General features: G+C 54.0%; 1 protein-coding gene across 6 annotated transcripts; it reads left to right on the forward strand.

Moving 5' to 3' along the window:
* Positions 1-1,068: 1,068 nt before the first annotated feature.
* MAP7D1 (MAP7 domain containing 1) lies at positions 1,069-22,898 on the forward strand. Of its 6 annotated transcripts, none has more exons than XM_054571969.1 (18): positions 1,069-1,369; positions 13,313-13,666; positions 13,877-13,945; positions 14,504-14,667; positions 15,603-15,717; positions 17,164-17,274; positions 18,429-18,551; positions 18,648-18,820; positions 18,923-19,068; positions 19,552-19,880; positions 20,198-20,375; positions 20,471-20,609; positions 20,705-20,809; positions 21,110-21,163; positions 21,352-21,397; positions 21,499-21,589; positions 21,705-21,898; positions 22,048-22,897. In XM_054571969.1, the coding sequence occupies exons 1-18, from the start codon at positions 1,324-1,326 to the stop codon at positions 22,056-22,058; spliced, it is 2,448 nt and encodes an 815-aa protein (XP_054427944.1). In that variant the 5' UTR covers positions 1,069-1,323; the 3' UTR covers positions 22,059-22,897. The 6 variants fall into 6 exon arrangements, with proteins under 6 accessions (XP_054427944.1, XP_054427945.1, XP_054427942.1 ...); XM_054571970.1 differs by having other exon boundaries at positions 21,355-21,397; positions 22,048-22,896; XM_054571967.1 differs by having other exon boundaries at positions 18,429-18,820; positions 22,048-22,898.
* The last annotated feature ends 2,834 nt before the right edge of the window (positions 22,899-25,732 follow it).

Genomic DNA, 25,732 nt, shown 5'->3' on the forward strand with positions numbered 1-25,732 from the left:
TCTCTGGAGCTGCTCAAAGGAAGGAGACACTGGCGGGAAAGGCGGGCAGGAGAGCGACATCTCAGGGGGCCTAATCTCTGGACAATGGAGACCTGAAGAACTGGAGAACTGACCTTCTAGAGTTCAGGACAAAGGGCAGGGCCGGGGTGGGCAGGCCCAGCTGCACCTCCTCCTTGTTCTGTCAGTCTCTGCTGCACCACCACCATCGATCCACCTTCCCAGCAGGCTCCCCCTTCTTTGCCCAGGCTTCGCCTGACTTGGCTGGAGGCCCCACCTCAGCTGGCACTAACAGGGGATTTGGGGGCATCAACTCCGGAGGGCTGGGAAGTGGGGTTCCTTGAGGGAGGGGAGTCAGAAGGGCCCAGTCCCTCCATCAACAGGCGCCAGCGGAGAAAATTCTTCCTAGGATTGACGGGGTCGTCTGACGGGGGATGGGGAGGTACTGGGCCAGGACCACCCAGTTTGGAGCTGGGAGGGACCCAGCAGATTAGAGACCTGAGTAAGGCAGTGGTGCAGGCCTGTAATTACCCAAGAGAGCAGCACGGAAGACACCGACCAAAGGATGCTGGAAAGAGACAACCTAGCCCATTTAGGGGTCTCCCTATGACCCTCCTTCAGGTCTCCTGATGTCCCCCAGGTGGATTTTATTTGAGGAGGGTTTGGGAGAGAATTTAGACTTGAAGCTACCGCCAAAGCCCCAGAGCCTGAGCGCCCAGGCTCCAAGGTGGGATTCAGGGCTCCCAGCTCCGCTCCCCCCGCCCAGTTCTAGCGGCGGGTGAGTCACTAGAGCGCTCCCTACATAGTCTCCCCGCGCGGCGGCGCGTACCAACGCGCGGGCGCAGGGGGAGGCAGCTCGATGGGAGTCCTTCCGGAGCCTTAGAGGCCCCTCAGCTGCGACCTCCGGAGGGGTGTAGGGAGGCTCGAGGATCGACGCCCAAGGGCGGGGTCGAGGCGGGTGGGGCGAGCGAGCGACGGCTCGGTCCCCGGGCACTGCGGGGGTGACTCTCCCCGCGTCGCACTTGGTATGCGCCAGTGGAGAGGCCAGGCCCAGCCCGGGCGGTACAATAGGGTTGGGCCGCGGCGGTGACTGGGCCGGCGCCCGGCAGGCAGCAGGATCGCAGCCGGACCCATTAGAACCGGGGCGGCCGGCGACTCCGAGTCTCGCAGGCTATCAGGCGAGCCAGCCTTTACCTTCCCCGGAGCATCCCCGCCTCCGAGTCGTTGCTCGCCAGGCCGGGCTGGGCGTGATGCGCCGCGGGACCCCTGTCCTGGCCGTTGGCCGCCTCCGCCGAGTCCCCAAGACACCACAGTGACGCCGCAGCCATGGAGAGCGGCCCACATGCAGAGCCGGGTGCCGGCGCACCCTCAGGTATGCCGGGAGCCACGCAGAGGCGAGATGGGGGGAGGTCGAGGAGCCTGGGGAGGCCGAGGACAAGGCTGGCCCACTGGGTGGAGACCCCCTCCCCCGCCGCGCCCTCTTTGACCAGTTAAAGTTTAAAAATAAAGGTTGCTGCGGTGGCGGCGACTCGGTACAACTGATGCATCTTCTGACAGCTACCCCTTCTCTCAACCCGGGCGCTGGGGCGCACAGGGCGGCGGGATCCGCGAGGATCCCGCTTCGGAGTTGTCGGATGACCCTTCCTCCCTCCTCTCCAGCCCAGTGCCACCTCAACTTCCCCGCCCCCACCCCCCTTCCCATCCACCCAGGCCCTGAAGATCCTCTTCTACTGAGCCAGGACGCGTCTGTCCTCCTTCATATCCCCGGTCTGCACGTGTGACCCCAGCCTGAATGTGTGTTTGGGGGTTCCGATTCTCAGGGCTGGAGCCCTGCATACCGAAGCCTGGGCGCCGGAGTACCCCACGCTCAGGCCCGGGCTCATATCTCGCCCCCACCCCATCCCTCCAGCTGCCGCGCAAAGGGCCTGTTGCTGCTGCGGGCGGGCAAAGAGGCGAGGCGAGGCGAGAGGAGGGGAGGGAAGGGGGAGGTCTTTAGCGGCCGCTGCCAAGTAACTCGCCGGATAAAGGCGAGGGGGAGGGGGAAGTAGCATTGTTTGGGTCGAGGGCGGGAGCTGGGGAGTGGGCCGACTCCCCTGCAAGCCTGGCCTACTCCGGAGCCCACCCAGCCCGATTTGGGGCGGAAGGGGGGGGGAAATAAATTTGTTTATCCCGCTCGGCCTCCTCCCGAGCCTCTCTGGGCCTGAGTCTCCCCCTGAAGAAGGAGGTGAAGACTCAAGCCGGCACTCCGGGGACTTGACACTTCATTCCTCAGCCTGAGACTTTGGATACATACCCCCTTACTGTCTTTCTGTCTCTGTCCCTCTCTCTATCTCTCTCTTTCTCTCTCTCCAGGCCCCAGACCATCAAAGCTCTCCCTCCCCTCACCCCACCAACCCAACCACCAGCGCCCAGAACTTCTGCAAATCCCATTCGGATCTGGGAGCAGCTGATGAGGGGGTGGGGACAGATTTCTGGTTGGGCCTGGCGTTGGAGGGAGGGATTTGTCTTTCTTTTTCTTCCTGGAAGGGGAGGGAAGAGCATGATTGCTGAGGGCCCAAGTTCTGTTCCCACTGACTCAGGGGGGAGGTGGCCCCATCCCCACACCTCCATGCAGTTCTAGAGCCTAATCCCCATTGTCACCTCCCTGGCCGCTGGGGCGTGGGTGCAGGATGAAACAGTGTCTGTGGGTGTGGAGAGCCCAGGACAAGGTGGAGCCGCTTGGCTGTGGGTGGGCTCCTCCCAGTGCCAGCGTGGGTGCTTTGAGGGGACCCTGTGGGTGTAGGAGTTGGAAGATGCAGACGGCAGGGTACTAGACCAGTGTGGTTCAGGAGGTTTGTAGGTTGTGCTGAAACAAGGGTGCTTGGGTCTGTCTTGGCTCTGCTGACCCTGAGAAGGGGCACTCAGAGAGGCCCGGCGTGGGTCCATTCCATCTGGTTACCAGCCCTCTGCACCAGAGGGTCCCCAGCACTGGTGTGTACATCAGGGCCTGAATGGGGGCCATAAGTAGGCTATAGATGAGGGCCTGTGTGGATGCCTGGATTGAGTATGAGGGCACGGGTGCGATGCTTGACTGTACTGGGAACCTTGCATGGGGTCTGGATACAGGGTCCTAGTTGGGAAGGTTATTCTATATGCAGGAGTCTGGATGGAGTAACATGAGAACCTGGATCACAGTGTTGCCTGTTCCTTACACAGAGGGAAGCGGAAAGTGACAGAGGCCCCCTCTGAGCCAAGGGCTTCCTCAGAATAAAGGTCCTGCCCACTACAGGTGCCCTATGAGCATCTGAGGCATGGCTCTGAGACTTGAGTGCACGTGACATGATCCTTTTGCACACTGAGCATTAACAGGAGGCAACATGGAGTAGGGGACAAGTGTGGCATCACTTTTGGGTCAGAATACCAGGATGGAAATCCCAGTAAGCTACTTACTGGCAACTGGACTGGAGCAAGTGGCTTACCTTCTTCAGACACAATGCCCCTGAAAAATGGAGGCAGTGTTATCAATCTTGGGTTAAAGTGAGGGTTAGAGATGAGGCACCTAAGAGATCCTGGCACACAGACGCCCTCAGAACAGTGGTTGGAACAAGTGCCAGCACAGGGGTGTGAAATACATACAGGGGAGGCAAGGCCAAGAACTGGGAGTCACATTGCTTAAGACCGTAGACTCGAATCAAAGAGTTTAAATCTCCACTTCATAACTTATTACTGTATGACCTCAGGTAAGTTGCTTAACTTAAGTCTTAAATTTTCCCATCTATAAAATGAGAATAATGCTAGAAATTATTTCATAGAGGCATTAGGGTCATTAAATTACATGAACACATAAAACATTTAGCCTTGGCCCTGTGGCGCGCAGTTAGTGCTCAATAACACTAGCTATTTGCTTTTTGTCACTATTATTCTTCATTCCTTTGGGGACCTGAGGAGGAGGTGTGATTAATTAGAACGTCAGGAGGTAAAGGTGGAACAAACATGGCAAGAGGGGTGAGGGCCCTAGACAGACATGAGCTGGGGGTATCGGGGCAGTGGGAGTGGGAGAGGACACGGGAGATGGGTGCAGTCCGCCACCCAGCGCACCTGCTGTTGTTCACCATGCGCCAGCTTGGGGCTGGCTGTGCAGACAACAGAGAAGTGAATCAGACAGACAGTCCCCACCCTCAGGGAGCTACGGGCCCACGAGGAGAGGCAGATGTGTTCGCTGCGGGGAAACGCAGGTACAGTGGTGATGCAGTGGTCTGCTTTTGGAAGGCTTCACAGAGGATGAGGCATTTGACGTGGACCCGAAAGGACGAGTAGAAGTTGGTGAGGCAGGCACAATGGTTCACATTGCTGCACATAGCAGCCAGTCTGGCTAGCACCTCCCACTGACAGCTTCCTCCCTCCTCGCCCTGGCTAGCCCAGTAATGAGGCCTCTCATGAGCCCCTAATGAGCAGTCACGCATATGCAAACGAGGAGGAAAGGACACTAAGCCAGCCCGCCCCCTGCTTTCCCTCAGGAGGCCATCAGTTGTTGGTGGGGCAGGGCTGAGGGAATGGGGAAGGAGCTGAAAGCAGGGCCCAGATTAGCTGGGGTGGCACTTGAGGGCAGTCAGGGCGGGACCCAGGTTGGAAGTTAGGCCGCAAGCAGCTGGGAGTTGTGTCCTTGGGTCCCTTGCCGGGCCTTGGGGCCAGTGAGGGAGCCAAAGAACCAGGTCCAGATAATGCAGCTTTGTTGACAGTGGCAGCTCTGCCTGGCACCCCGGGGCACAGCCTTCAGCGGCTTCTCCATCGCCTCTCAGCCGCGCTCTGTGCTGAGGGGGGCAGAGAGCATGGTAGGGGTTAGAGAACATGGTGTCGCTGCCCCCATCAGCACTCCTCGCCACTTGTAAGAGCAGATGTGGGTGAGCAACAGACTCTCTGGTGAACCAACTTATTTCCTACTCCTATTTATTAAGGGCCTTCTCTGTGCCAGGCACGGTGCTCAGCATGTCAAATGCATTGTCTCGTTTGATCCTCAAAACATAAGTAGAGATTAGCATTATCCCCATTTTACAGATGAGGCTCAGAGAAGCAAAGTCACTTGCCTAAATTCACACAGACAGGAACTGGCAGGGGCAGGATTTGAACCCAGGTCTATCTCACTCTAAAACCTGTATTCCAAACCTCTCTGCTGAATTATTATGCCAAGCCAGCAGGTGACAATCTGGCTCACTTCCCTTGCCTGACTGGTCTTCTGTGGGCATTCTGGTCTTGGGACCCCATGACCTTTTTTCTTGGGTAGGCAGAGGTAGAGCATGTACCCATCCCCATCCTCCAATCCTGCCAGGTTGGAGTCTGAATAGGTCAGACCAGAAGGAGGCCTTGGGCCCAGGCTTTCCAGCCAGTGGGCCATCCTCAGGCCTTGGCCTGATGCTGGGCCTCTGCCCTAAGCATCTAGGCCTCAGTGTGGGCAGCTCTGCTGGGGCTGAGGGAAGGCCATGCTGGAGCCCGGGCTGCGGGATGGGGTCATTTCCTGCTGCCTAAAATAACAGGAAGTGAGTGCTCCTGATTGGAGGCTGGGAACAATGGCCGCCAACCGGGCCAGAGAGCTCCTTCAGATCTGCAGTCTCATTTGGGTTCCCGGCTTTATTAGAGGCCCATGGTCCGGCCCCAGTTCCAGCCAAGGGTCTGTGCCCTGGGTCTGAGGACTGCTCGCTGGAGCAGGCTGCCCCCTCCCAGGTCACTCTCTCAGAGCTGGCTCTGCCGGAAGTAACGCTGCCCCGTAAGGGCCCCTCTGTCCCAGCCCCACAGTCAGGCATCCATCCCCCAGGGTTTCTCCTTCCTGCCTACCCGCGTCCTCCCAGCAGGTCTCTCTAGAAGGAGAGGAAGCCCAGGAGGTTGTCTCTCTGGGTAGTAGACTGAAGGTACAAACTGCCAAACTGGTTTGTGTCCAAACCCCAGCTTTGCTACTGGCCGGCGGTATGGCTTAAGCAAGCATCTTAATATCTCTGAATATATTTCCTCCTTTGTAAAATGGGCTAATATAATCTACCTCATAGGATTGTGGTGAAGATGAAATGGACTGAAGTGTTTGAAGTGTTCAGTTGTAACTCACACAGCATTAGCTGCTGACTACTGTTAACTGGACTTTCCCTGGGCCCAGAGGGGCAAGGCAGAGGTGACCTGGATGAGGCTGTGTAAATATACTGCGGACATTGTGTCTCTGAGCGCTGTGTGTGTCTCTGAGGCACACAGGGCATCCCTGGCTCCGTGCGTGTGTGTGAGTTAGAGGGGGAAGGGAGAGAGAGAAATGTGTCTTGTCTTTTGCCACTGTGGGGCTCTCTTTGTGGTGTGTACTCACTCTCTGTCTCTCTGTGTATCTTTGCCCCTTTGTCGGTTTCATTGTCTTCATTTGTCTGGTCCAGGGCTACCACCTAAGGAGCTTCTGTGAGAGCCAGGAGGGCTCTGGCTAGAGGGGCTGATCTCTGTCCCAGTTCCTCTCTCTGCCTCGTGCCTCTGCCTCCCCATGCTGCCCGCTCAGCGGTGCTGCTATCTGCACATCCCCTCCCTGCCCGCTCCCGCTGGCAACCCCTTGCTCTGCCCCCTGCACCCTCTGCCCGGATGCCTCACTTCCTGCCTCCTGGTGGCCAGCCTGGGCAGGAGCCTACCTTCCCTGCATTCCTGCACTCTGAGCTCAGTGCCTGCGGGCCCCACCTGCACCCTTCGCTGTCATGGGGGTAATCTCCCTAAGAGGAACCTCCCTTGGGGAACCACAGAATCATTTCCTTCTTCAAGGAATAGTCTGGAGCCTTGGGGAGGGGTGATGCCTATCAGGAACAGTATGACATAAGGGTTTTGTCATCAGATAGCCTTGGGTTCATGTCCTACCTCTGACACTGACATGAGCAATTCGCTTAATCTGTCTTAAGGTGTCTTACCTGTGAATTGGGAACCATCCGTAGTACTTTCCCTTTAAGATTGTCATAAAAATTAAACGAGATGAGGGAAAGTGCTTAGTGTATAGTAGAGCTTCGATACATTAGTTTGTTTCCCTTCCTGGGCTCAGGAGCTGGCAGGGCATACACAGACAGGGCTCTGATATGATCAAGATGTTTAGGATTAGAGAGGCTAGGCTTTTTTGACTGTATGCTGGCTAAGTAGCTTTCCACAATCTGTCCGTCCATCCATTCATCCATCCAGGTGTTCATTAAAAAAACGTAGAACTCCCACTCCGTGCCGGGCAGGTACTGCATAAGGCACTGGGGCTGCAAGAAGGCTGCATAAGGCCCAGTCTCTTCTCTCCACGAGCTGTCACACTGGCAGGGAGGCAAACAGAAAAGCCAGACTGAGTTATCAGAGTTGGGGAATATTTGGCTGGGCAGCAGTTGTTGAGGTGGGAGGAGGGAAGGACAAGAGGACAGGACTGCCAGCTCCCAGGGGGTGGAGAAGGTGAGTAATGTGACAGGCGCGCTGAGAGACTTGGCTTGAATCTTTCTGAAGACCCCAGATATTCTTGGGACTCTTGAGAAGACAAGACTGACTGACCCTATGACCAGCTCCTGTACCTTTGCCCTGCCAATGTTCTTTGTGCCAAGAAATAAATAACAAACGGTCTCTTATCCACTTCTTAACAAATACTTCTGGTAGATAGTGATGTAGCAAAATAAAACTCACAGTGGCTAAAACCTCATGTTGATTTTATTTATCTTTTTTAAAGATTTTGTTTATCTTTTTTAAAGATTTTATTTTTCTATTTTTAGAAAAGGTGAAGGGAGGGAGAAAGAGGGGGAGAAACATCGACTCAATCTTTTGCCTCTTGCATGCCCCCAACTTGGGACCTGGCCCGCTACCCAGGCATGTGCCCTGCCTGGGAATCAAACCAGCAACTTTTCAGTTTTGCAGGCCAGCTCTCAGTCCCCTGAGTCACACCAGCCAGGGCTAAAACCTCACATTTAGACAAGAATCAAAAATAAAATAAAATGAAGGATCACATTTCAGAATTGAAAATGGAAATAGTCAGAAATTGGTTTAATCATACCATATAGATAATTAACCAAGGCATTAATGTGGCTTACTATAATGTCCCAATGACATTTCATTAGGGTTGGCATAATTCTGAGGACAATATTTGTATTCCAGATCAATAGTCCACCAGGTCCAAAAAAGAGTTCCAAAAGTCCTATTTGCCTCTCGAGAAGTTTTTCTTGTTCAGCTGCTGGAGTAAATACTCATTATTATTTTTATTAACTTCTACCTGAGTGCCTCAGTCCAAGAAGCTGCCCAGATTTAAACTGAGATGGAGTTGCTTGTTGTTGCACTTCCCATCAAGAGTTTATTCCTTTGCAATAAATTGCCACGTGGATTTACTCTTTGTTAGAGTAAAAATCTCCTTTTCTGTGCACCTGCTTTAGCACAGGGTGGCTTCCAATACAGCATTTTATTCTCATTTAACAGCATTTCTTGACTGCCTGCGTGTACTTGGCAATGTGGCGTCCGCTGCTGATGCAGCAGTGAACAAAGCAGGCATGGCCTGTTCTTGTAGGGCTTCCTCCTCACAACCTGCGGGGAAACTGACAATTAAAAAAGAACCACACGAGGAAGTTTGAAGTGTTAACAGTCACGGTGCTCCTAACAAGAGACACATGAAGCCATGACTCTGGGACTTTATCCTGATCAGAGAAGCCGGGAAAAGCCTTCCTTGAGGAAATGATAACTGAGCTAGGTAGGATATGAAGGGTGAATGGGAGTTGTCTAAGGAAAGAAGAGAACAAGCATGTTCTGCCACCGCTAGGGGAGGCATGGATGGGTATCCTAATTAAAGGGCAGCGTGGCTGCAATGCAGAGAGCGAGTGGGTAATACGGAGATTCAAAAGGCTGGGGGTGGGGTGGGGATCGGGACTTCAAACTATGCCAGATTTGCATCTTGGGGTCAAGAATTTTATCTTTATCTTCAGAGCAGTGGGAAGCCACTGAGAGGTTTCAAGTGTACCATGATCAGGTTTGCATTTGGAAACAATTACCCTGGCTGCTCCTTGGGGAGCAGAGTGAGAATGCGTGTGGGGAGGGCAGTGGGAGGGCTTTGCAGGCATCCAGGTAAGAGAGATGCTGATGGTATCTGCCAGGGTGGAGTTCATTGATTTATTCATTCAGCAGATAGTTGCGGAGTACCTGTGTGCCAGCGTCTGTCAGTGCTAGAGACGGAATGGCTAACAATATAGAAAAAAACGCGTTCCTTCATGGAGATTATCTTCTGCCAGTGGGAGGGAGTGTTAAAGTGGTGTTAATGCTTGTGGAGAAAGTACGGTTGCAAAGGGGAGGGAGATGTCAACTACAGTTTATAGTTTTAAGTAGGGGGTCCGAGAAGGCAACATTGAGAAGTGACATTATGTAGGAAAGACCTGAAGGAGTTGAGGAAGTAAGATGTGCATGAACCAGGGGCAGAGAATTCTTGGCAGAGGGAACAGCAAGTGCGGAGCCCTGAGGCAGGAGCGTGCCTGGCATGGGGAAGGAACAATGGCTGGAATAGGCTGAGCAGGGTGCAAGGGGGAGGAAGAGATGAGGCCTAAGATGCAATGGGCTCGAGAGGGAGGATCCTGAAGGGCTTTGGAGGCCATTGTGATGCCTTTGATTTTTCTTCCTGGGGAGATGGGGCATCTTTGGAGGATTTTGTCAGGGTACGATTTGATCTGACTTATTTTTAAACAGAATCACTTGCTGCTGTGTTAAGGAAAGACCAAAGGGGAACAAAGAATGGCAGTGGGAGGGGGCGTCTTTTATAAGGGGGTGGTGGTGGCTGAGCTAAGATGTTAGAAGTGGAGAGAGTAAAAGTGATTGGATTCAGAATATATTCGGCACACTGAGCCAAAAAGATACACTGAGAGATTAGATGTGGGGTATCAGATAAGAAAAAGATTCTAAAATGACTCCAAGGGTTTTGGCCTGAGAAACTGGAAGGGCAGGGTTGCCCTGACTGCGATGGGGAAAACTGGGGGAGGAGCAGCCTTTGGGGGGTGGGGATGAATCAGAAATCCATTTCTGGATGTGTCGGATTTGGGGTGTCTGTCTGTAAAAGGCGTCCAGGGGTGTTAAGTAGGGTGTTGCATGAGCGAAACTGGAACTCAAGGGAGGGGTCTGGGCTGGAGAAGCACTTTGGTTGTCATCAGCAGAGTGATGGCATTAAAGCCATGAGTCTGGATGAGATCACTGAGGAAGTGCATAGACAGAAAAGCGATGCGGCCCTCCGCTGAGCCCCGGGGCACTCGGGCACCAAGAGGTTAGCAAAGTAAGGAGGGGTCAGCAAAGAAACCTGAAAAGCCGAGGCCAGCAAGGCAGAAGGAAAACCAGGAGAGTGTGTGGTCCTCAAAGCCAAGCCAAGAAAGTGTTTAAGGAGCACCAAGGCATCAGCTGTGTCAAATGTGGCCGATGAGTTAGCAAGACAAGGACTGAGAGATGGATGCTGAATTTAACAACGTGGAGGTCATGGGGGACCTTCAGGAGAGCCGTGTCATGGAGTAATGGGAGTGGGGCCTGGCCGACGTGGGTTCTTGTGGCAGAGATGGAAGGAAGGGGACAGATTCCGTCGGGCACAGACATGATGTACATATTCCCCATCGGTCCCAACAACTTGGTGAGGAAACAGGTTCAGACAGGTTCAGGGCTTGCCCACAGCAGAACTAGGATTCCCCACTCAGGCCTATGTGACTCCAAAGGCTAAGACCTTTCTACTCCGCTGCGTCTGACACCCAGGTACAGGTCCTCTCTCCCTCCCTCCCTCCCTCCCTCCTCCCAGGTTCCCTTTACGCAGTGCATCAGGACCTGGTTGGAGATTCACCGTCTTGCCTGGTGGGTGTGATTTGCCTAGGTCTAGACAAACATCCGCCTACTGGTTTTCCTTGCAACACCTGCAGCACGCACAGGTGCTAGGAGACTGGCAACATACGGACCTCACCCTCGGCCTTCAAGCTTAGTACTTATACGCCTAAATACCTAGTTCTTTCTGGTCCCTAATAGCCCTCGGTTCAAATGCTGCCATATACTACTTCTAAAAAAAATTTTTAAGGGTCTAGTTCAGTTCCTGATACATAGTAAGCACTCACTGAATAGTTGCTACTGCAGTAAGTCCTCACTTAACATCATTAATAGGTTCTGTGACTTTAAGTGAAACAACAGAGAATGAAACCAATTTTACCATAGGCTAACTGATATAAACAACAGTTCAACAGTTAAGTTCCTACAGCATCAACGTTATAACAAAATGATGTTGTATGAAACTATGTTATTCGAGGACCTGCTATAGTTTTACTGCTGGACTTGGAGTTGGAAAGGAGTTTGCAGGTGGCCGGGAAATAGACCAGCAATGACAAGGCAGCTTTCTGAGCTGGCATAGGGAGGGCTGGGTGGCCTGGCACGGAATCTAGGTGCCATTGCGGAGGCAGGGCCTCAGCTGGGGCTCTTGCCTGGAGCCCAGAAAGTTAGAAGGAAAGAAATGAGGGGAAAATAGCATGAGCCTTACATAATTTCATTGTGTAACACGTATTACCTCATACTCCCTTAAACAGAGGCAAGACAGTGGAATGGGTAAGAGCATGGATTCTGCTGACAGATGCTGGGTTCAAGTCCAGCTTCTGTCACTTACCAGCAGAGTGACCTGAAATCACTTTACTCAACATCTCTTTGCTTTATTTTCCTCATCCGTACGAAAGAGATATTTATAGTGCCTCCTTCCTTAAGTATTGTCAGTGAGGATTAAACGAATCTGTGTAAAGTGCTTTCAATATAGAAAGCTCTGGAGAAATAGCTAACTGTTAACGGTAATTGCTATCGCTAAAACTCCTCGCAGTCCTGTGAGGTAGGTACTGTCTGCATTTTACAGAAGAGGAGCTGTGGTTCAGAGAGGGTCTGTAACTAGCCCGAGCTCGCACAGTTAGTGGAGAAGCCAGAATTCACATTCAAATAGTCTGCTTTTAGAGCCCATACTCAACCACCGGCACCTGTCTCCCTGAAAAAGGTACCTAGTCCCAAAGGCGACTCCTTGGGAGGCCCTGCACACACATTGTCACCCACAGGGATGGGGAGTTTGTCACCTCCTGAGAGAGCCAGAGTTCCCAGAGCAGAGGACCTAGTCTAGTGCAGGCACCTAACAAGAGCAAAAAAATGCTCCCCTAGATTCACCTTCCGGTGGACCCTGGCCCTGCTCCCTAAACCCAGGTCAGTGGCTGTGTCCCCACTGGTCCCTTCAGTGCCCAGAATAGCCTCAGGTGGCACTAGGGCTCAACATGCGGAGGTTTCTCTTTGGGAGCTTTGTAAGACCCACAGGGAAAGGGAGGGAAGTTGCTGTTTCCTGGCACATGAATTGTGCCAGGCACTTTACTGACCTCCCTACTACCTTGGGATCATTGACCCATTTTACAGATACGAAAACTGAGGCTTAAGCGAAGTTGACTAGCTTGCCCAAGGTTGCCTGCCAGAGAAGCAGGCCCTCCTCTCCTGCCTGACGGTGTTGACCTCAGAATTGGGCCCTCACTGACTGGGGCCGAGGCCTGTCTTTCAGCTGCCCCACAGTGTCCATGTGCTTACCTGTGTGCGTACGCGGGTACAGACCAAATCACGTGGCTTTCTGACTACGTTCTTTGATATCTTCTACAGGGCCCTTGAAGTACTAAAAGAATTTAGTCTTAAGAGAAGAAATCTGAGGGTGGTTGGGGAAGAAAGAAAGGTTACAAAGTGGACATAGCTGGTTGGGGATTGTAGTTGTGCCCATGACCTGTCCTTCCTCTTTGCCAGTCCCATGTGCCCAGCCCCGGCACCCTCTGACCTGGGGTACCAGACCTGGGGTTCACTGTGCCGCTGAGGTAGAGCAGACGGGCGAGGGAGGCAGACATGGGAACCAATCATTACCATTTGGAACATCAATAAGTACCACAAACTTTTCTCATTTTTTCCCAGCATACCCTGCGCTCCCTTCTACCCCTTTGCAAATGCTCTGCTCTTTGCCAGAACTCTTGTTTCCTGGTTTTGCCACTCTGACCCACCTTTTAGAGCTTGGCCGAGTGGCCACTTCTTCAGGAAGCCCCCAAATGCAGGTTGACCATCTCTGCTGTGTTACCCCCAACATAGTACTTATTCTCTACTGCGACTGCCCAGCTCTTCGTCTGCCCTGCTAGAGGGTGGGACCATGGCTATTTTCTCGCCATTATATCATTAGTATCTGGAACAAGTCCTGGTACATAGAAGGAACTCAATGAACATGTTGGGCGAATGAATGAATAAGACAGTTGGGCAAGGGAGAGGGAGCGTCAAGGTGAACAGATGGTGCATACGTACCGTCTGACTCTCCTCTCCTGTGTTGGTGTTCCAGCTGTGGCAGCCAGGACCCCCCCAGAGCCAAGACCTTCTCCAGAGGGTGACCCCTCACCGCCTCCACCGCCACCACCATCGATGTCAGCCCTCATCCCCGACACTCCCCCGGACACCCCTCCAGCCATGAAGAATGCCACTAACTCTAAACAGCTCGCACTGGAACCAGAGAGTCCCCCAAGGCCGGTCGGGCCTAGGCCAACCCCCCAGCAGGAAGAGTCCCCTTTCTCAGAAGCGAAGGTCAGGGGACCCACCCCAGCAGCCACAGGCCCACGGGATTCCAGGCCTCCTCGAAGGAGCAGCCAGCCCTCTCCAACGGCAGTGTCAGCCTCCGACAGCCCTTCTGCCAAGCAAGGTGTGTATGAGGTCCTTAGTCCTAGCCCAGGCCCCTTGGCTCAGGGCCCCAGCTCTGGGTGATACCACCGGAGGGAATCTCCTCTGCCCTGGAGGAGATGGGAAAAGGGATGGGGTCAGGCCTGGGGGTGGGGTGGGGTGGGCCCGAGGCTCACTCTTCTCCTTTGGAGGAGCCACTTGACCTAAATCTATCCTCATTCCTTCTACTAAGATGTGAAGAAGGCAGGAGAGAGACACAAGCTGGCAAAGGAGCGGCGAGAAGAGCGGGCCAAGTACCTGGGTGAGTGTTTGGGGAAACATCATCATCTTCCTCACCCTTATCATCATCACCCTCAATGTCCTATGCACAACATTAACACTTCTGGAACACTTAATTATGTGCACAACGCTAAGGGCAGTACACACATTGTCTCAGTGATGCTCTCAACCCATTTTGAGGACAAGAAAACAAGTGGCTCAGAGAGGGGAAACCACTTGCCTGAGTCACACAGCTTGCAGAGGACCCGAGACACAGACCCAGAGGCTCGTGTTTTCAATCACAGCCCATGAAAATCGGTTCGACAGGTCCCAAAGTCAGACAGGGATCTGGCACTGAAGAACTCCTCTGCCCTTCAGTGCCAAGTGACCATGAGGCCAGTCGGGGGAGATCAGCCTCCCATTCTGAGGCTGGAGCCCGACTCAGGAAGCCCTTTAATCTGAGGGAGAGTCTGGGAGCCCAGGCACCCCCAACCGAGCAGGCAGGAGAAGGACCCCCACCCCCCGCCCCGCCCCGAGCTGGGATACCAGGGAAGGCCTGCCCTATGCAGACTCCCTCACTCCTGGGGCTCCTTTCCCACAGCGGCCAAGAAGGCAGTGTGGCTGGAGAAGGAGGAGAAGGCCAAAGCACTGCGGGAGAAGCAGCTCCAGGAGCGCCGGCGGCGGCTGGAGGAGCAGCGGCTCAAAGCCGAGCAGCGCCGAGCGGCTCTGGAGGAGCGGCAAAGACAGAAGCTCGAGAAAAACAAGGTGCGTTCCTGTTGGCAGATGACTCTGTGTGTGTGGATCTGCATACCTGTGTGCACACACATCTGTGCAACTGGCCCAGTATGTGCGCACATCTGAGGTCAAGCCTCTGCGTCCTCTCTGTCCACGTGGTCATATTAGCATTCTCATCTGTAGTTGGGTCTCTGCAGGTACAACATATGGGCATCTGTGCAGCTGCAGACATGTTTGGGTCACTACTGGCCAGTGTGGGCACCTGTAGCCGTGTGCTGTCAGTACACGTATTTGTGTGTGCATGTGTGTCCCCATGTGTATATTTGTTTTTTGTTGTTGTTGTTAATTTTTATTTATTGACTTGAGGGAGAGAAACATTGACTTCTTGTTCCACCCATGCATCTTTTCATTGGTTGATTCTTATATATGTCCAGACTGGGGACCAAATTAGCAATGTTGGCACACCAGGATGACGCTCCAACCGACCCAACCAGGGCCCCATATGCACACACGCATGTGTGTTTGTACACAGAGATGTGTGAGTGTGCTGAGCTCCACGATGTGAGGAGAAACCTGGCTTGAGCACCACCAGTGAGGAAATGAAAGGAAAAGGCAGCCTGGCTCTGCCCAGTGGCCTCAGGCTGAAAGAAAAACAAATGCCCCACGGTGCCAAGGGGACATGGCCCCACCTGGGACCCCCAGGCAGGGAGAGTCCCACGCTGTGCTCAGAGAGAGTGCATACACTCAGGAAGTGACTCAAGAACAGTGAAAAGCTCCTCAAGAACAAGTTGAAAGGGATCTGTTGCAAATGGTCCTTAATCATAGCCAGGATTCAGTAGCCTTGGTTACCTGCGATGAGTCAGGGAAGGGCATCTGGGGGAGGGTGCTGTCCCAGGAGAGGGGCCTTTGTCCCAGGTACTACGAATGATTCTGAGCCTAGACCTCTGTTCCCGCTCTCCCCCCAGGAGCGCTATGAAGCAGCCATCCAGCGGTCAGTGAAGAAAACGTGGGCCGAAATCCGGCAGCAGCGCTGGTCCTGGGCAGGGGCCCTGCACCACAGCTCCCCAGGGCGCAAGACCAGTGAGTGGGCTGGGGGACCGCGGGGCGGGGGGCGGGAGGGTGAGGCTGAGGCTGGGACCGGAGGAGTGGGGGAAGGGAGCGGCTTCAGTGCCGGGGCTGGCAGCGCCCTGCAGCAGGTATGCCTTGCTTCATGTGACTTGTGTGTCTTCCGGAATGGTTTATAAACTAAATTGTCCCTTCCCAAGGACTTCCACTATCAAGTCAGAGACAGATTCTCTCTCTTTGGTTTGCTTGTCAAACCTGTCCTTTTGGGTTTAGCCTTCTTTGCCCCTGACAATTATTATTAGTTGATGATACATAAAAGAGGACTTTACTGCCCTGCAGACACAAGATATTTAAAGAAAACCGTCACACACACCTCCTTATGTACCTGTCTTAGAAGGTAGATTTTTGTCTTTGAGTTTTCTTCATGTAGGGCCGTCGTGGATTTTGGTCTGATTCTTTGCTGGCATGTATGTACCACTGTGTTTGGGTATCTTTATGTAATGGCAAGGCTCAGTATTTCTAGTTGTGTATCTTTTGGCGTATGTGCTCCTAGATCTGGGCATTGTGTGTCTTAATATGTGTTTGCTGTGGTGTGTTTGTGGCCTTGTGGACCTCAGTGAGGGTTCCCAAGTCAGACAGAATTGGGTTAGGATCCCAGCTCTGGCACTGCGGTTTGACCTCTAACTTCTCGATGTCTCACTTTCTTCATCTGTAAAATGGGGATAACAATACTACTTGCCTCCGAGGTTGTAGGTAGATGTTTGGGAGGATCAAGTGAGGTAACATGTGTGTGGTGTCCAGCAGAGTGCCTGGTACATGGTAAGCAACCAACAAATGTTAGCTGTTACAAATACCATGATTAAGTTGCTTCGATGTGTTCGTGCCTGTGTGCATCTGGGTCTGACACATTATCTGTTAGTGTTTGTGTTTCTCTATCAGTGCATGCCTGCACATACATGTGCATGCAGAAGTGCCTATCACTCTATATGCCTGTGCCTGCATGTCTTTATCTTTGTCCATATGAGTATGTGGATTTGTGCGAATGACTGTGACTGTGGGTTCTTCTGTTTAGGAACGTCTCTGCATTTGTTGCATTACGTGGGTATTGTAGCCAGAGCGCCTTGGCCGGGCAGTGTCAGCAGTTGCAACACTGGGTGGTTGTGGGGGAGGGTTTGCAGCGCCCAGCCCTAGGGAATGGCTTTCTGGCCAGGAAGGCTGTAGTTTCTCTAGTTTTACTCCATCTCCTTCCTCTGTTCCTTCTCCGTCGGCTCCCCCAATCCAGGTTGTCCCTGATCACCTACCCGCCACCCTCCTCCCAGAGCCAAGTCTGCCTCCTCCTCCCCTTCCTGGCCTGTCCACTCCTCCCTCTCCACCTGCCCGCGGAGCATCCTGCATGGAAGGCCTCAGTGCGCCCTGGCTCCTGTGTGGCCCGGCCCTAATGCCGTGTCTTTTCCCCTCTAGGTGGGAGCAGGTGCTCTGTGTCGGCAGTAAACCTGCCAAAACACGTGGACTCTATAATCAACAAGCGGCTCTCAAAGTCCTCTGCCACGCTCTGGAACTCCCCCAGTAGAAGTAAGAGAAGGTCCAGCCCTGCTCCCTCCAGTGTCCCTTGTAGTCTCAGCCAGATCTCCTCCAGAGCTCAGCAAGAGCCCCAGGTCCCAGGAGCCCTCACATATCCAGGTCTCCATCCCCACTCTACCCCACCCGGGGCTCTGTGCCCCTCGGGGGAGCCGGCATTCGGGTCTGGATCCTAAGGACAGAGGTGTGCCCTGCAGGGAGGAGAACAGAGACAAAGGGCAGAGAGCAGGCAGAGATCCTGGCAGGGGCCTCGAGAGCAGGTGGGGGTGGGGGTGGTAATGAGCAGGCAGCCTCGTCTCCAACCACAGCCAGCTGGCCTAGGCCAGCCCTAGACAGGTGGCCCTGCCCCCGAGGACCAGACCGGCCTGGGTGCTGTGGTGTGTGTGGAGGGCTCCCTTTTCCTGGCTCCACCCTGGAGGGGCCATACAACCCTGCCCTCTCTGCCTTCAGAGCGCAGCCATGGCCTTGGCTGGCTCCAGAGTTGTGGCCAGCCAGGGTGGCATAGCCTCTGCTTCCCACTGCCCTGGTGCTCACATGTGAAGGGCCATGGTAGGAGTTATTTATAAGTTTCTCCAGCTTTTATTTGGTTGCTCTATTGCCTAGCAACCAAATCAGCTGTTGTACCAAACCCACCTGACTGAGGCTTAAAAATAACTCAGCAGCTGAGGGGGCAGAGCAGGGTGGCCCAGGGCAGCCAGGCCCCCTAGAAACCTCTCCCTGGCATGGGACACCTAAAAGTTGGGATTCTCCTGAGTCAGAGGAACACAAGGACCCTTACCGTCCCAAATCCATGAGGTCATGCCCCCCCCCAGCCCTCTGGTAGCAGGAGGGAAAGGGCCCTACGGTGGGACGCCAACACTTGGCGGCTCACAGTTCAGAGCCCTTTCGTCTGGGGAGGGTGGCAGGAGGGGACCCTCAAGCCTCACAGCACTTTGTCCTGGAAAGTGTCTTGTTGTCTCAGTCTGCATTGGCGGGGGTCAGACCCCAGGGCAGAGAAGTGTGGCCAGGGGTGATCGGATAGGGTCCTCCTGGGGGAAACTCCTGGGGCTTGGCACGGCAGGGGATGGTACCTGGCCACGCCCTTTGCTTTTGCCTGCCCCCTGCGGAGCCCCTGCGATGACCAGCTCCTCCCGGCATTCTCCCCCTAGATCGAAGCCTGCAGCTGAGCGCATGGGAGAGCAGCATCGTGGACCGTCTTATGACGCCCACCCTCTCCTTCCTGGCACGGAGTCGCAGTGCAGTCACACTGCCCCGCAATGGCCGGGACCAGGGTAGGGGCAGCGGCCCTGGGAGAGCCGCCACAAGGGGCCGGGCAGGGGCCAGCCTCGCGTGTGGGCCACATCCCGACCACACTCATCCCTCTGCAGCCGTGCCGGTGTGCCCGCGCTCGGCCTCTGCCAGTCCCCTGATGCCGCCCTGCAGTGCCCCCCGCAGCAGCATACACCGCTGCACCCCCTCCTCCGGGGAGCGTGGGGAGCGCCGCAAGCCCAGCTCAGTGGGCAGCCCCGCCCCCGTCCACCGCAGGCCCCAGGCCTCGCCGGTAAGTGGCTACTCAGGTGGGGACAGGGAGCCCAGCCTAGGAGTGTGGGCACCACTGACCTCAGCTCCCTGCCTCCCTGCTCTCCATCCCCTTCCTCACCAGGTGCAGAAAAAGGAGAAGAAGGACAAGGAGCGGGAAAATGAGAAGGAGAAGAGTGCTCTGGCCCGGGAGCGCAACCTTAAGAAGCGTCAGTCACTGCCTGCCTCGCCCCGCCCACGCCTCTCTGCTGGCACAGCCTCTGAACTCAGGTGGGCATGTCACCAGCCCATTCACATATTCACAAATACTTGCTGGGCACCCATCTCTAGAATGAAAACTCCTTGAGGGCAGATTTGTTTTTTTTTAATGTTTCAATCACTGAAGTACCCAGCACCTAGCACACTGCCTAGCATCTAGTAAGCCCTCAACAAATACCTGCTGAATGAATGAACAGACCCGCCAGGTTCTGTTCGAGGTGTTGAGGAAACTTTGGTGAGCCAAACCAGGCCTCGTGTTTGCTCTTATTCATCTTACTGGCTATTGGGGAGACACATTAATCAAATGACTATGTAATTGCAAACTGAGACATATACTCTCAAAGGAAACACTACGGTTCTGTGAGATCTTATTAGATGGGGGATGCGGACCTAGGCTGGAAGGGACGGTTCCCTGAGGAATGATGTGCCCTCGTGTGTATATGTATGTGAGGACACTCTGTGCCCTCCAGGCCTAACGTTTCCTTTTTCTCTCAGTCCCAAGTCTAAGGCCCGGCCATCCTCTCCCTCCACATCCTGGCACAGGCCTGCCTCTCCCTGCCCCAGCCCAGGGCCCAACCATGCTCTGCCCCCAAAACCGCCATCCCCCCGAGGCACCACTGCATCACCCAAGGGGCGGGTTCGGAGGAAGGATGAGGCAAAGGAGACGCCCAGTGTGGCAGGACATGAGGACAAGAACCAGAGCAAGGGCAAGGCCAATGAAGAGAAGGAGCCTGCAGCCCCATCCTCACCAGCACCCTCACCTGTGCCCTCACCCACCCCAGCCCAGCCCCAGAAGGAACAGCCCACAGCCGACGTCCCTGCAGGTGGGCATGAAGAGAGGATGCGGAGAGGTGGGCAGGGCAAGAGAAAACAGCTCTCCCTGTGTAGGGGAGGTGGTCAGAGGTGTGGGCCTGGAGATGACTGGGGCCTGGGTGTTGGGGGCCAGGAGGAGGAGGAGGCCCCGCCCTCAGCAGGTATAATCCCAGGACACAGGCCAGAAAAGAGGGTCCCACCAAAGTGGATGGCGGAAGTTGGATGCGTGGGTTGGCCTGAGGTCCAGGAAGCACTGATGTGCAGGGGCGCTGGAGGTGCCTGAGCTGGTGTGTGCTGACTCCTGTCCTGGACCTTCATTCCACCCCAGATACTGCTGGCTTGACCTCGCCCCCAGTGCCCTCCCCCTCAGCGGCCCCTAGCAAACCCATGGCCGGCACCACAGACCGAGAGGAGGCTACCCGGCTCCTGGCCGAGAAGCGGCGCCAGGCCCGAGAGCAGCGGGAGCGGGAGGAACAGGAGCGGAGGCTGCAGGCGGAAAGGGACAAGTGAGTACCTTTAGGGACTGAGGGGGCTGGAGGCGGCCCCTATGGGGCCCGCTAAAGAAGCGAGGTACTGAGCGTGAGTTGCCTGTGTCCCCCAGGCGAATGCGAGAGGAGCAACTGGCTCGGGAGGCCGAGGCCCGGGCTGAGAGGGAAGCAGAGGCCCGGAGGCGGGAGGAGCAGGAGGCCAGAGAGAAGGCCCAGGCCGAGCAGGAGGAGCAGGAGCGACTGCAGAAGCAGGTGCCCCCGCGGGCGGGTGGGCGGGCAGTGCTGGGCGCCAGCCTGAAAGCGAGGCTGGAGTGCAGCTGCTCAAAGCTCACTGGGGTCTTTGGCAGAAAGAGGAGGCCGAAGCTCGGTCCCGGGAAGAGGCAGAACGGCAGCGTCTAGAGCGGGAAAAGCACTTCCAGCGCGAAGAGCAGGAGCGGCAAGAGCGCAAAAAGGTAATGGTTAAGGCAGTGGGCGGGGTTTCTGTGGGCAGGGCGATGATGCTGGTGGGCGGGGCTATCTTCCTGGCAAGGTCCCTGTTTCATTAATGAGACTAATGGGGCTAGGGAAGTGGACCCTGCCTTGAACTTGTAAAAGGTAGGACAAGAAGGCATTGGGCGAGTTCTGGTTCCTGGCCTGTAAAGGACTGGTAAAGAGCTGGAAGGGCCCGGAGACAGCAGGGTTGGGGGCTGGCTGGTGGGAGGCATAGGGTTAAGGCAGCGCTTCAGTCTAACTGATGTGGGTCCTCCCAACAGCGTCTGGAGGAAATCATGAAGAGGACTCGGAAGTCAGAAGCTGCTGAAACAAAGGTTAGGATTCCCCAAAGGGCAGCATTTGAGAGTCGGTTCAAGTGAGGAGGAGGCTGGGGAAGGGCATTCAGGGTGGGGGAAGGAGGCTGTGGCAGGCTGCTCAGGGTCTGGGCTGGGGGAGAGAAGAATTCAGCACAACAGCCAGGTGTCCAGATACACCTGAGTCTGATTGCACTTCCTCTTCAAAGCAGAAGCTGGACAGAAAGGAGGCAAACACCAACAATTCTAGCCCAGGTAAAGGCCCTATTCCCCTCACTCTGCCCACTTCACTGCCCATTGTCATACCTCCTCCCCCCACCAGCCAGTAGCTGATGGCCATTCCTTCCCTGTGATAGACCCTGTCAAAGCCGGGGAGTCTCGATCCTCAGGGCTGCAGAAGGAGGCTGTGCAGAAAGAGGAGCTGGCCACCCAGGAGCCTCAGTGGAGGTACCAGCTCCCACTCTCAGGGGGCCCTGAGCAGGGAGCCGGGGGCAGGCTGGAGCTGTGGGTGCCTGGGCTGTGCTAGGACAGGAGGTGCTGAGCCCTGGCCCTGCACCCACAGCCTGCCAAGCAAGGAATCGCCGGGGCCCCTGGTGAATGGCCTGCAGCCCCTCCCAGCACACCAGGAGAACGGCTTCTCCCCCAAGGGACCCACTGGTGATAAGAGTCTAGGCCGAACGCCAGAGGCACTCCTGCCCTTCGCAGAGGCAGAAGCCTTCCTCAAGAAAGCTGTGGTGCAGCCCCCACAGGTCACAGGTAGAAATCCCTGACTCCCAGCAGCCTTCCCAGAACTCCCCAGCCCTGCCAGAAGCCTTCTCACGCTCCACACCCCCGCCCCCCGCCCTGGCTGGCTGGGCTCAGAGGCACAGTTGGCCTGACTGTTTCCCTTCCCGTTTTCCCCCCAGAAGTCCTTTAAGGGGTTGCCTTGGATCCAGGCACAGCTATGAGAGCTCCTCTGCATCATCTACCAGGATGTCTGGAAAAGAGACAGAACAAAGCCGGAAGTGGCCTGGGCCCCTGGGGTGGGTCCTCTCTGTTATTTTTAATCAGCACCTTATAGACTGTTGTCTCTTTGACTGGGGCCAGACCCTGCTCCTCAGTGCATTTGTGTGCTCACTCGCGCGGACACCTCCCGTACACACACATACACTCACAGCCTCTCTGGCCTCCTCCCTTGGGGAAGGGCCACCTGTAGTATTTGCCTTGGTTTGGTGGGGTACAGTGGATGTGAATACTGTAAATAGCTTGTGCTCAGACTCCTCTGCCTGGAGGGGGCGGGTGCAGGAGGCAGACCCTCCCAAGACTCCCTGGGGAGATCTTCCTCTCTCTATTTAACTGTAACTGAGGGGGAGCCCAGGTTAGGGGGTGGCGGGGGCGCCTTGGGCCACAGGATGCTGGTTGCTTTAGGGGTACCCATGCCCCTGCCCTCGCCTGGAATCAGTGTTATTGCATCTGATCAAACTTCTCCAGAAATAAAGTGAGAATAATTCTGCCAGTCCTGTCTATCCTTGGGGCTGGCGCTGGGGGTGGTAACCGCAAGTGGCCTCCTGAGTTCTAAGGAGAACTTAAAGAGCCAGGGCCTGGGGACATCTGCCCCTGCCTGGCAGTACTCCTAGTGGTCTCCCAGTTCAGTCATGCATTCATTCATTTATTCATTTAACAAGGATGGTTGCATCTACTCCGTATCAGGCAGGGGGCTACATGCTGGGGATACAGTATTAAGAAAAAACGTAGCCTCTTTTCTCAGGGAGTTTACAGCCTAGCAGGTGAGTGTTATGGACACTGAGTTGCAGACTCAACGTCCATTCCCGTCCCTGCTTCCTCATTCCAAACAGAATTCTGATTTTGTTCAGGTGGCCATCCTCCCCCTGGATCCCACTCTGTGCTTCAGTGGAGATGGACTCTTGCCCCAGGGTGAATCATTATTATAATGAGCCAAAAAACGGTGGTCCGAACGCCCTCGTGGGTGATTGGTTTAGGTATGGGCACGTGACACAATTCCAACCAGCACATACAGAGAAGCCTCCTGGGCTTCTAGGAGAGGCGTCCTCACTTTTGAAAAATACACCGTGTGGTAGCCAGGCTTGGTGTGACCCAGTATTCACTCCCTGTGGAGTTCCTTCCACGTTGTACCAGGGTTGAGCAAAAGTGATGATGTCACATCCAAGATTCCGTCATTTAACGACACTGGTTGTACTTGCTCTTGGATCACTCCCTCTGGAGGAAGGCGGTTGCTACATCAGGGACAACCTTGTGAGGAAACCAGGTCAAGGGACCGAAGCCCCTGCCAGCAGCCGCGTGAATAAGCTTGGAAGCTGATTCTCCAACCCAGTGAGGCCTTCAGGTGAAACTTCGGCCCTGGTCCACAGTTTGGCAAAAACATCATGAGGGACCCTCTGCCAGAGCCAACCAGCTAAACCACACCTGGGTTTCTAACCCTCGGAAACTGCGAGATAATAAACGTGGTCTTAAACTGCTAAGTTTTGTGACACTTTCTTACCCAGCAAGAGTTAACTAAGACACATAATGATGGAAACACCCTGCTCGCATGATACAGGGTCCGGCTGTGATGCCTGGAGTTGCTGTGTCTGTCCTGCTATCTGACCTGAGTATAAAGCCAACATCACGGGTGGCAGAGCAGCAAGAGGAGGAGAACCTTGAAAACATCACTGAACTAACCAGCCTCAAAAACAATCCTACCACTAGACAACTTTGCTTCTTTAAGCCAATGGAGTTGGATGTTATGTGTGGCCAAAAGCTTCTAATGCATCTAGGGATACAGATGATAAACACGTGAATGTATTTCCATTGTGAGCTACAATGAAGGTATCCTTTAAAGACTCAGCAATTAAACTTGACCTGAAGGATGTGGAAGAACCAGCCCCGTGAAAGAGCAGCCAGGAGAGCTGCAGGTGGAGGGGGTCAGTATGTGGGAAGCCCTGGAAGCATGCGAGCAGGACCAGTGTTGCTGGGGCATGAGAAAAAGGGGTGAGCTGGGTGGAGAAGAGAGGTAAGTGGGGCCAAGTCACAGGTGTTGGGGATGAGAAGGGGCAGGGAAAGGACTAACAGAACAGTTTCCAGGCCCTCAGCAAGAGCTCCTTCGTACATACCTCCCAGCCCCCAGGTCGTATTTGCAAGGAGCAGTGGCACCAACATTTCCCTGAAAGCAGCACTTTCTGAACTCTGCCGGGGAATCACTTGTTCATTTATTCATTCAATCAATTGTGGAGGACCAGCTAAGCACCAGTGGGATATGACGGTAACAAAAACCAGATGTGAAAGCTCCTGGAGCTTATGGGGAAGATGGGCATCAGCCAAATAACCACACAAACAGATGTAAAAATTAAAAATGTTGTCAGTACTATGAAGGCGGACTATAGGGAGCAATAAAAGCATCTACTCAGGGACCTAAGTTGGGAATCAGATTAGCTATCCCTAAATAAATGGTGTTTGAGCTGAGAGTTGATGAGTGAATAGGCATTGAGTGGGAAAAGTGAGGAATGTGGAGGAAGGAGAGAGAAGCACTTTCCAGACAAGGGGGCAGGCACGTGCAAAGGCCCTGCATGGAGAGGAGCTGTGTTCAAGTATCGGGAGGATTGTAAGCAGGGCTCTGAAGGAGTCTGTTTTCACTCACCATTGAGTCCTCATTGCCTCTTAATCAGGCGCTCAATATTTGTTGAATTATGAAAGGTCTGTTGAGGAGGTGGAGCTTGGCGTGAGGTGAGCCAGACCATACAAAGCCTTGTAAGGCTGTGTCAGGAGTTTGGGTGTTATTCCAAGAGCTATGGGAAGCCACTGAAGGCTATTAAAAAAGGGGTGGGGAGGGTGACATAGTAAGATTGGTGTTTTTATTAGATCATTCGGGCTGTTTGGGGAGGAAACTGGTAGGGACTTGATTGTAAACTGGGAGACCAGTTAAGTGATTGCTGTGGTCCAGAAAGGAGATGATGGAGGCTTGGGCTCAGGAGGTCGAAGGAATAATGGAGAGAAGTGTGCAACATTCATTTACTTATTTATTCAAGGACTACTGGGCACTACTATGTGCCAGGCACATAGGTGCTGGAGATGTTGAAGTGAGCAAAAATTGATGTGGTCCTTACCCTCATGGAGCTTACAGTCTAGTGGAAGAAACTGATATTGATTAAATAATATTACAAACAAATGGACAATTACAATTACAGTGAACCCCCTTATCTTCAGGGAATACATTCCAAGACCCCAGTGGATGCCTGAAACTACGGATCGTACTGAACTCTATACATTGCTATATTTTTTCCTATACACACATACCTATGATAAAGTATAAATTAGGCGCCGTAAGAGATTACCAACAATAACCAATAATAAAACAATAATTATAACAATATGCTGCCATAAAAATTTTGTGAATGTGGTCTCAGGAAACTAGGACGAATTTCTTTTCCCTTCATAAGTTCCCAGACAGATTTGTTCTTAATGTAGACTTCAGCAACCTCAGCATCATTACTCAGCATCATTACTATTTTTTTTAAATCTTCTTAACTAAAACACTTTCACTTTTTCACTTAAAGGAGGCACTTTATAGCTTCTCTTTGGCATATCCGAATTGCC

This window comes from Pteronotus mesoamericanus, unplaced genomic scaffold (assembly GCF_021234165.1).
Source record: "Pteronotus mesoamericanus isolate MK-2021 breed Mesoamerican mustached bat unplaced genomic scaffold, CSHL_Meso_final contig_221, whole genome shotgun sequence".
NCBI lineage: Eukaryota > Metazoa > Chordata > Mammalia > Chiroptera > Mormoopidae > Pteronotus > Pteronotus mesoamericanus.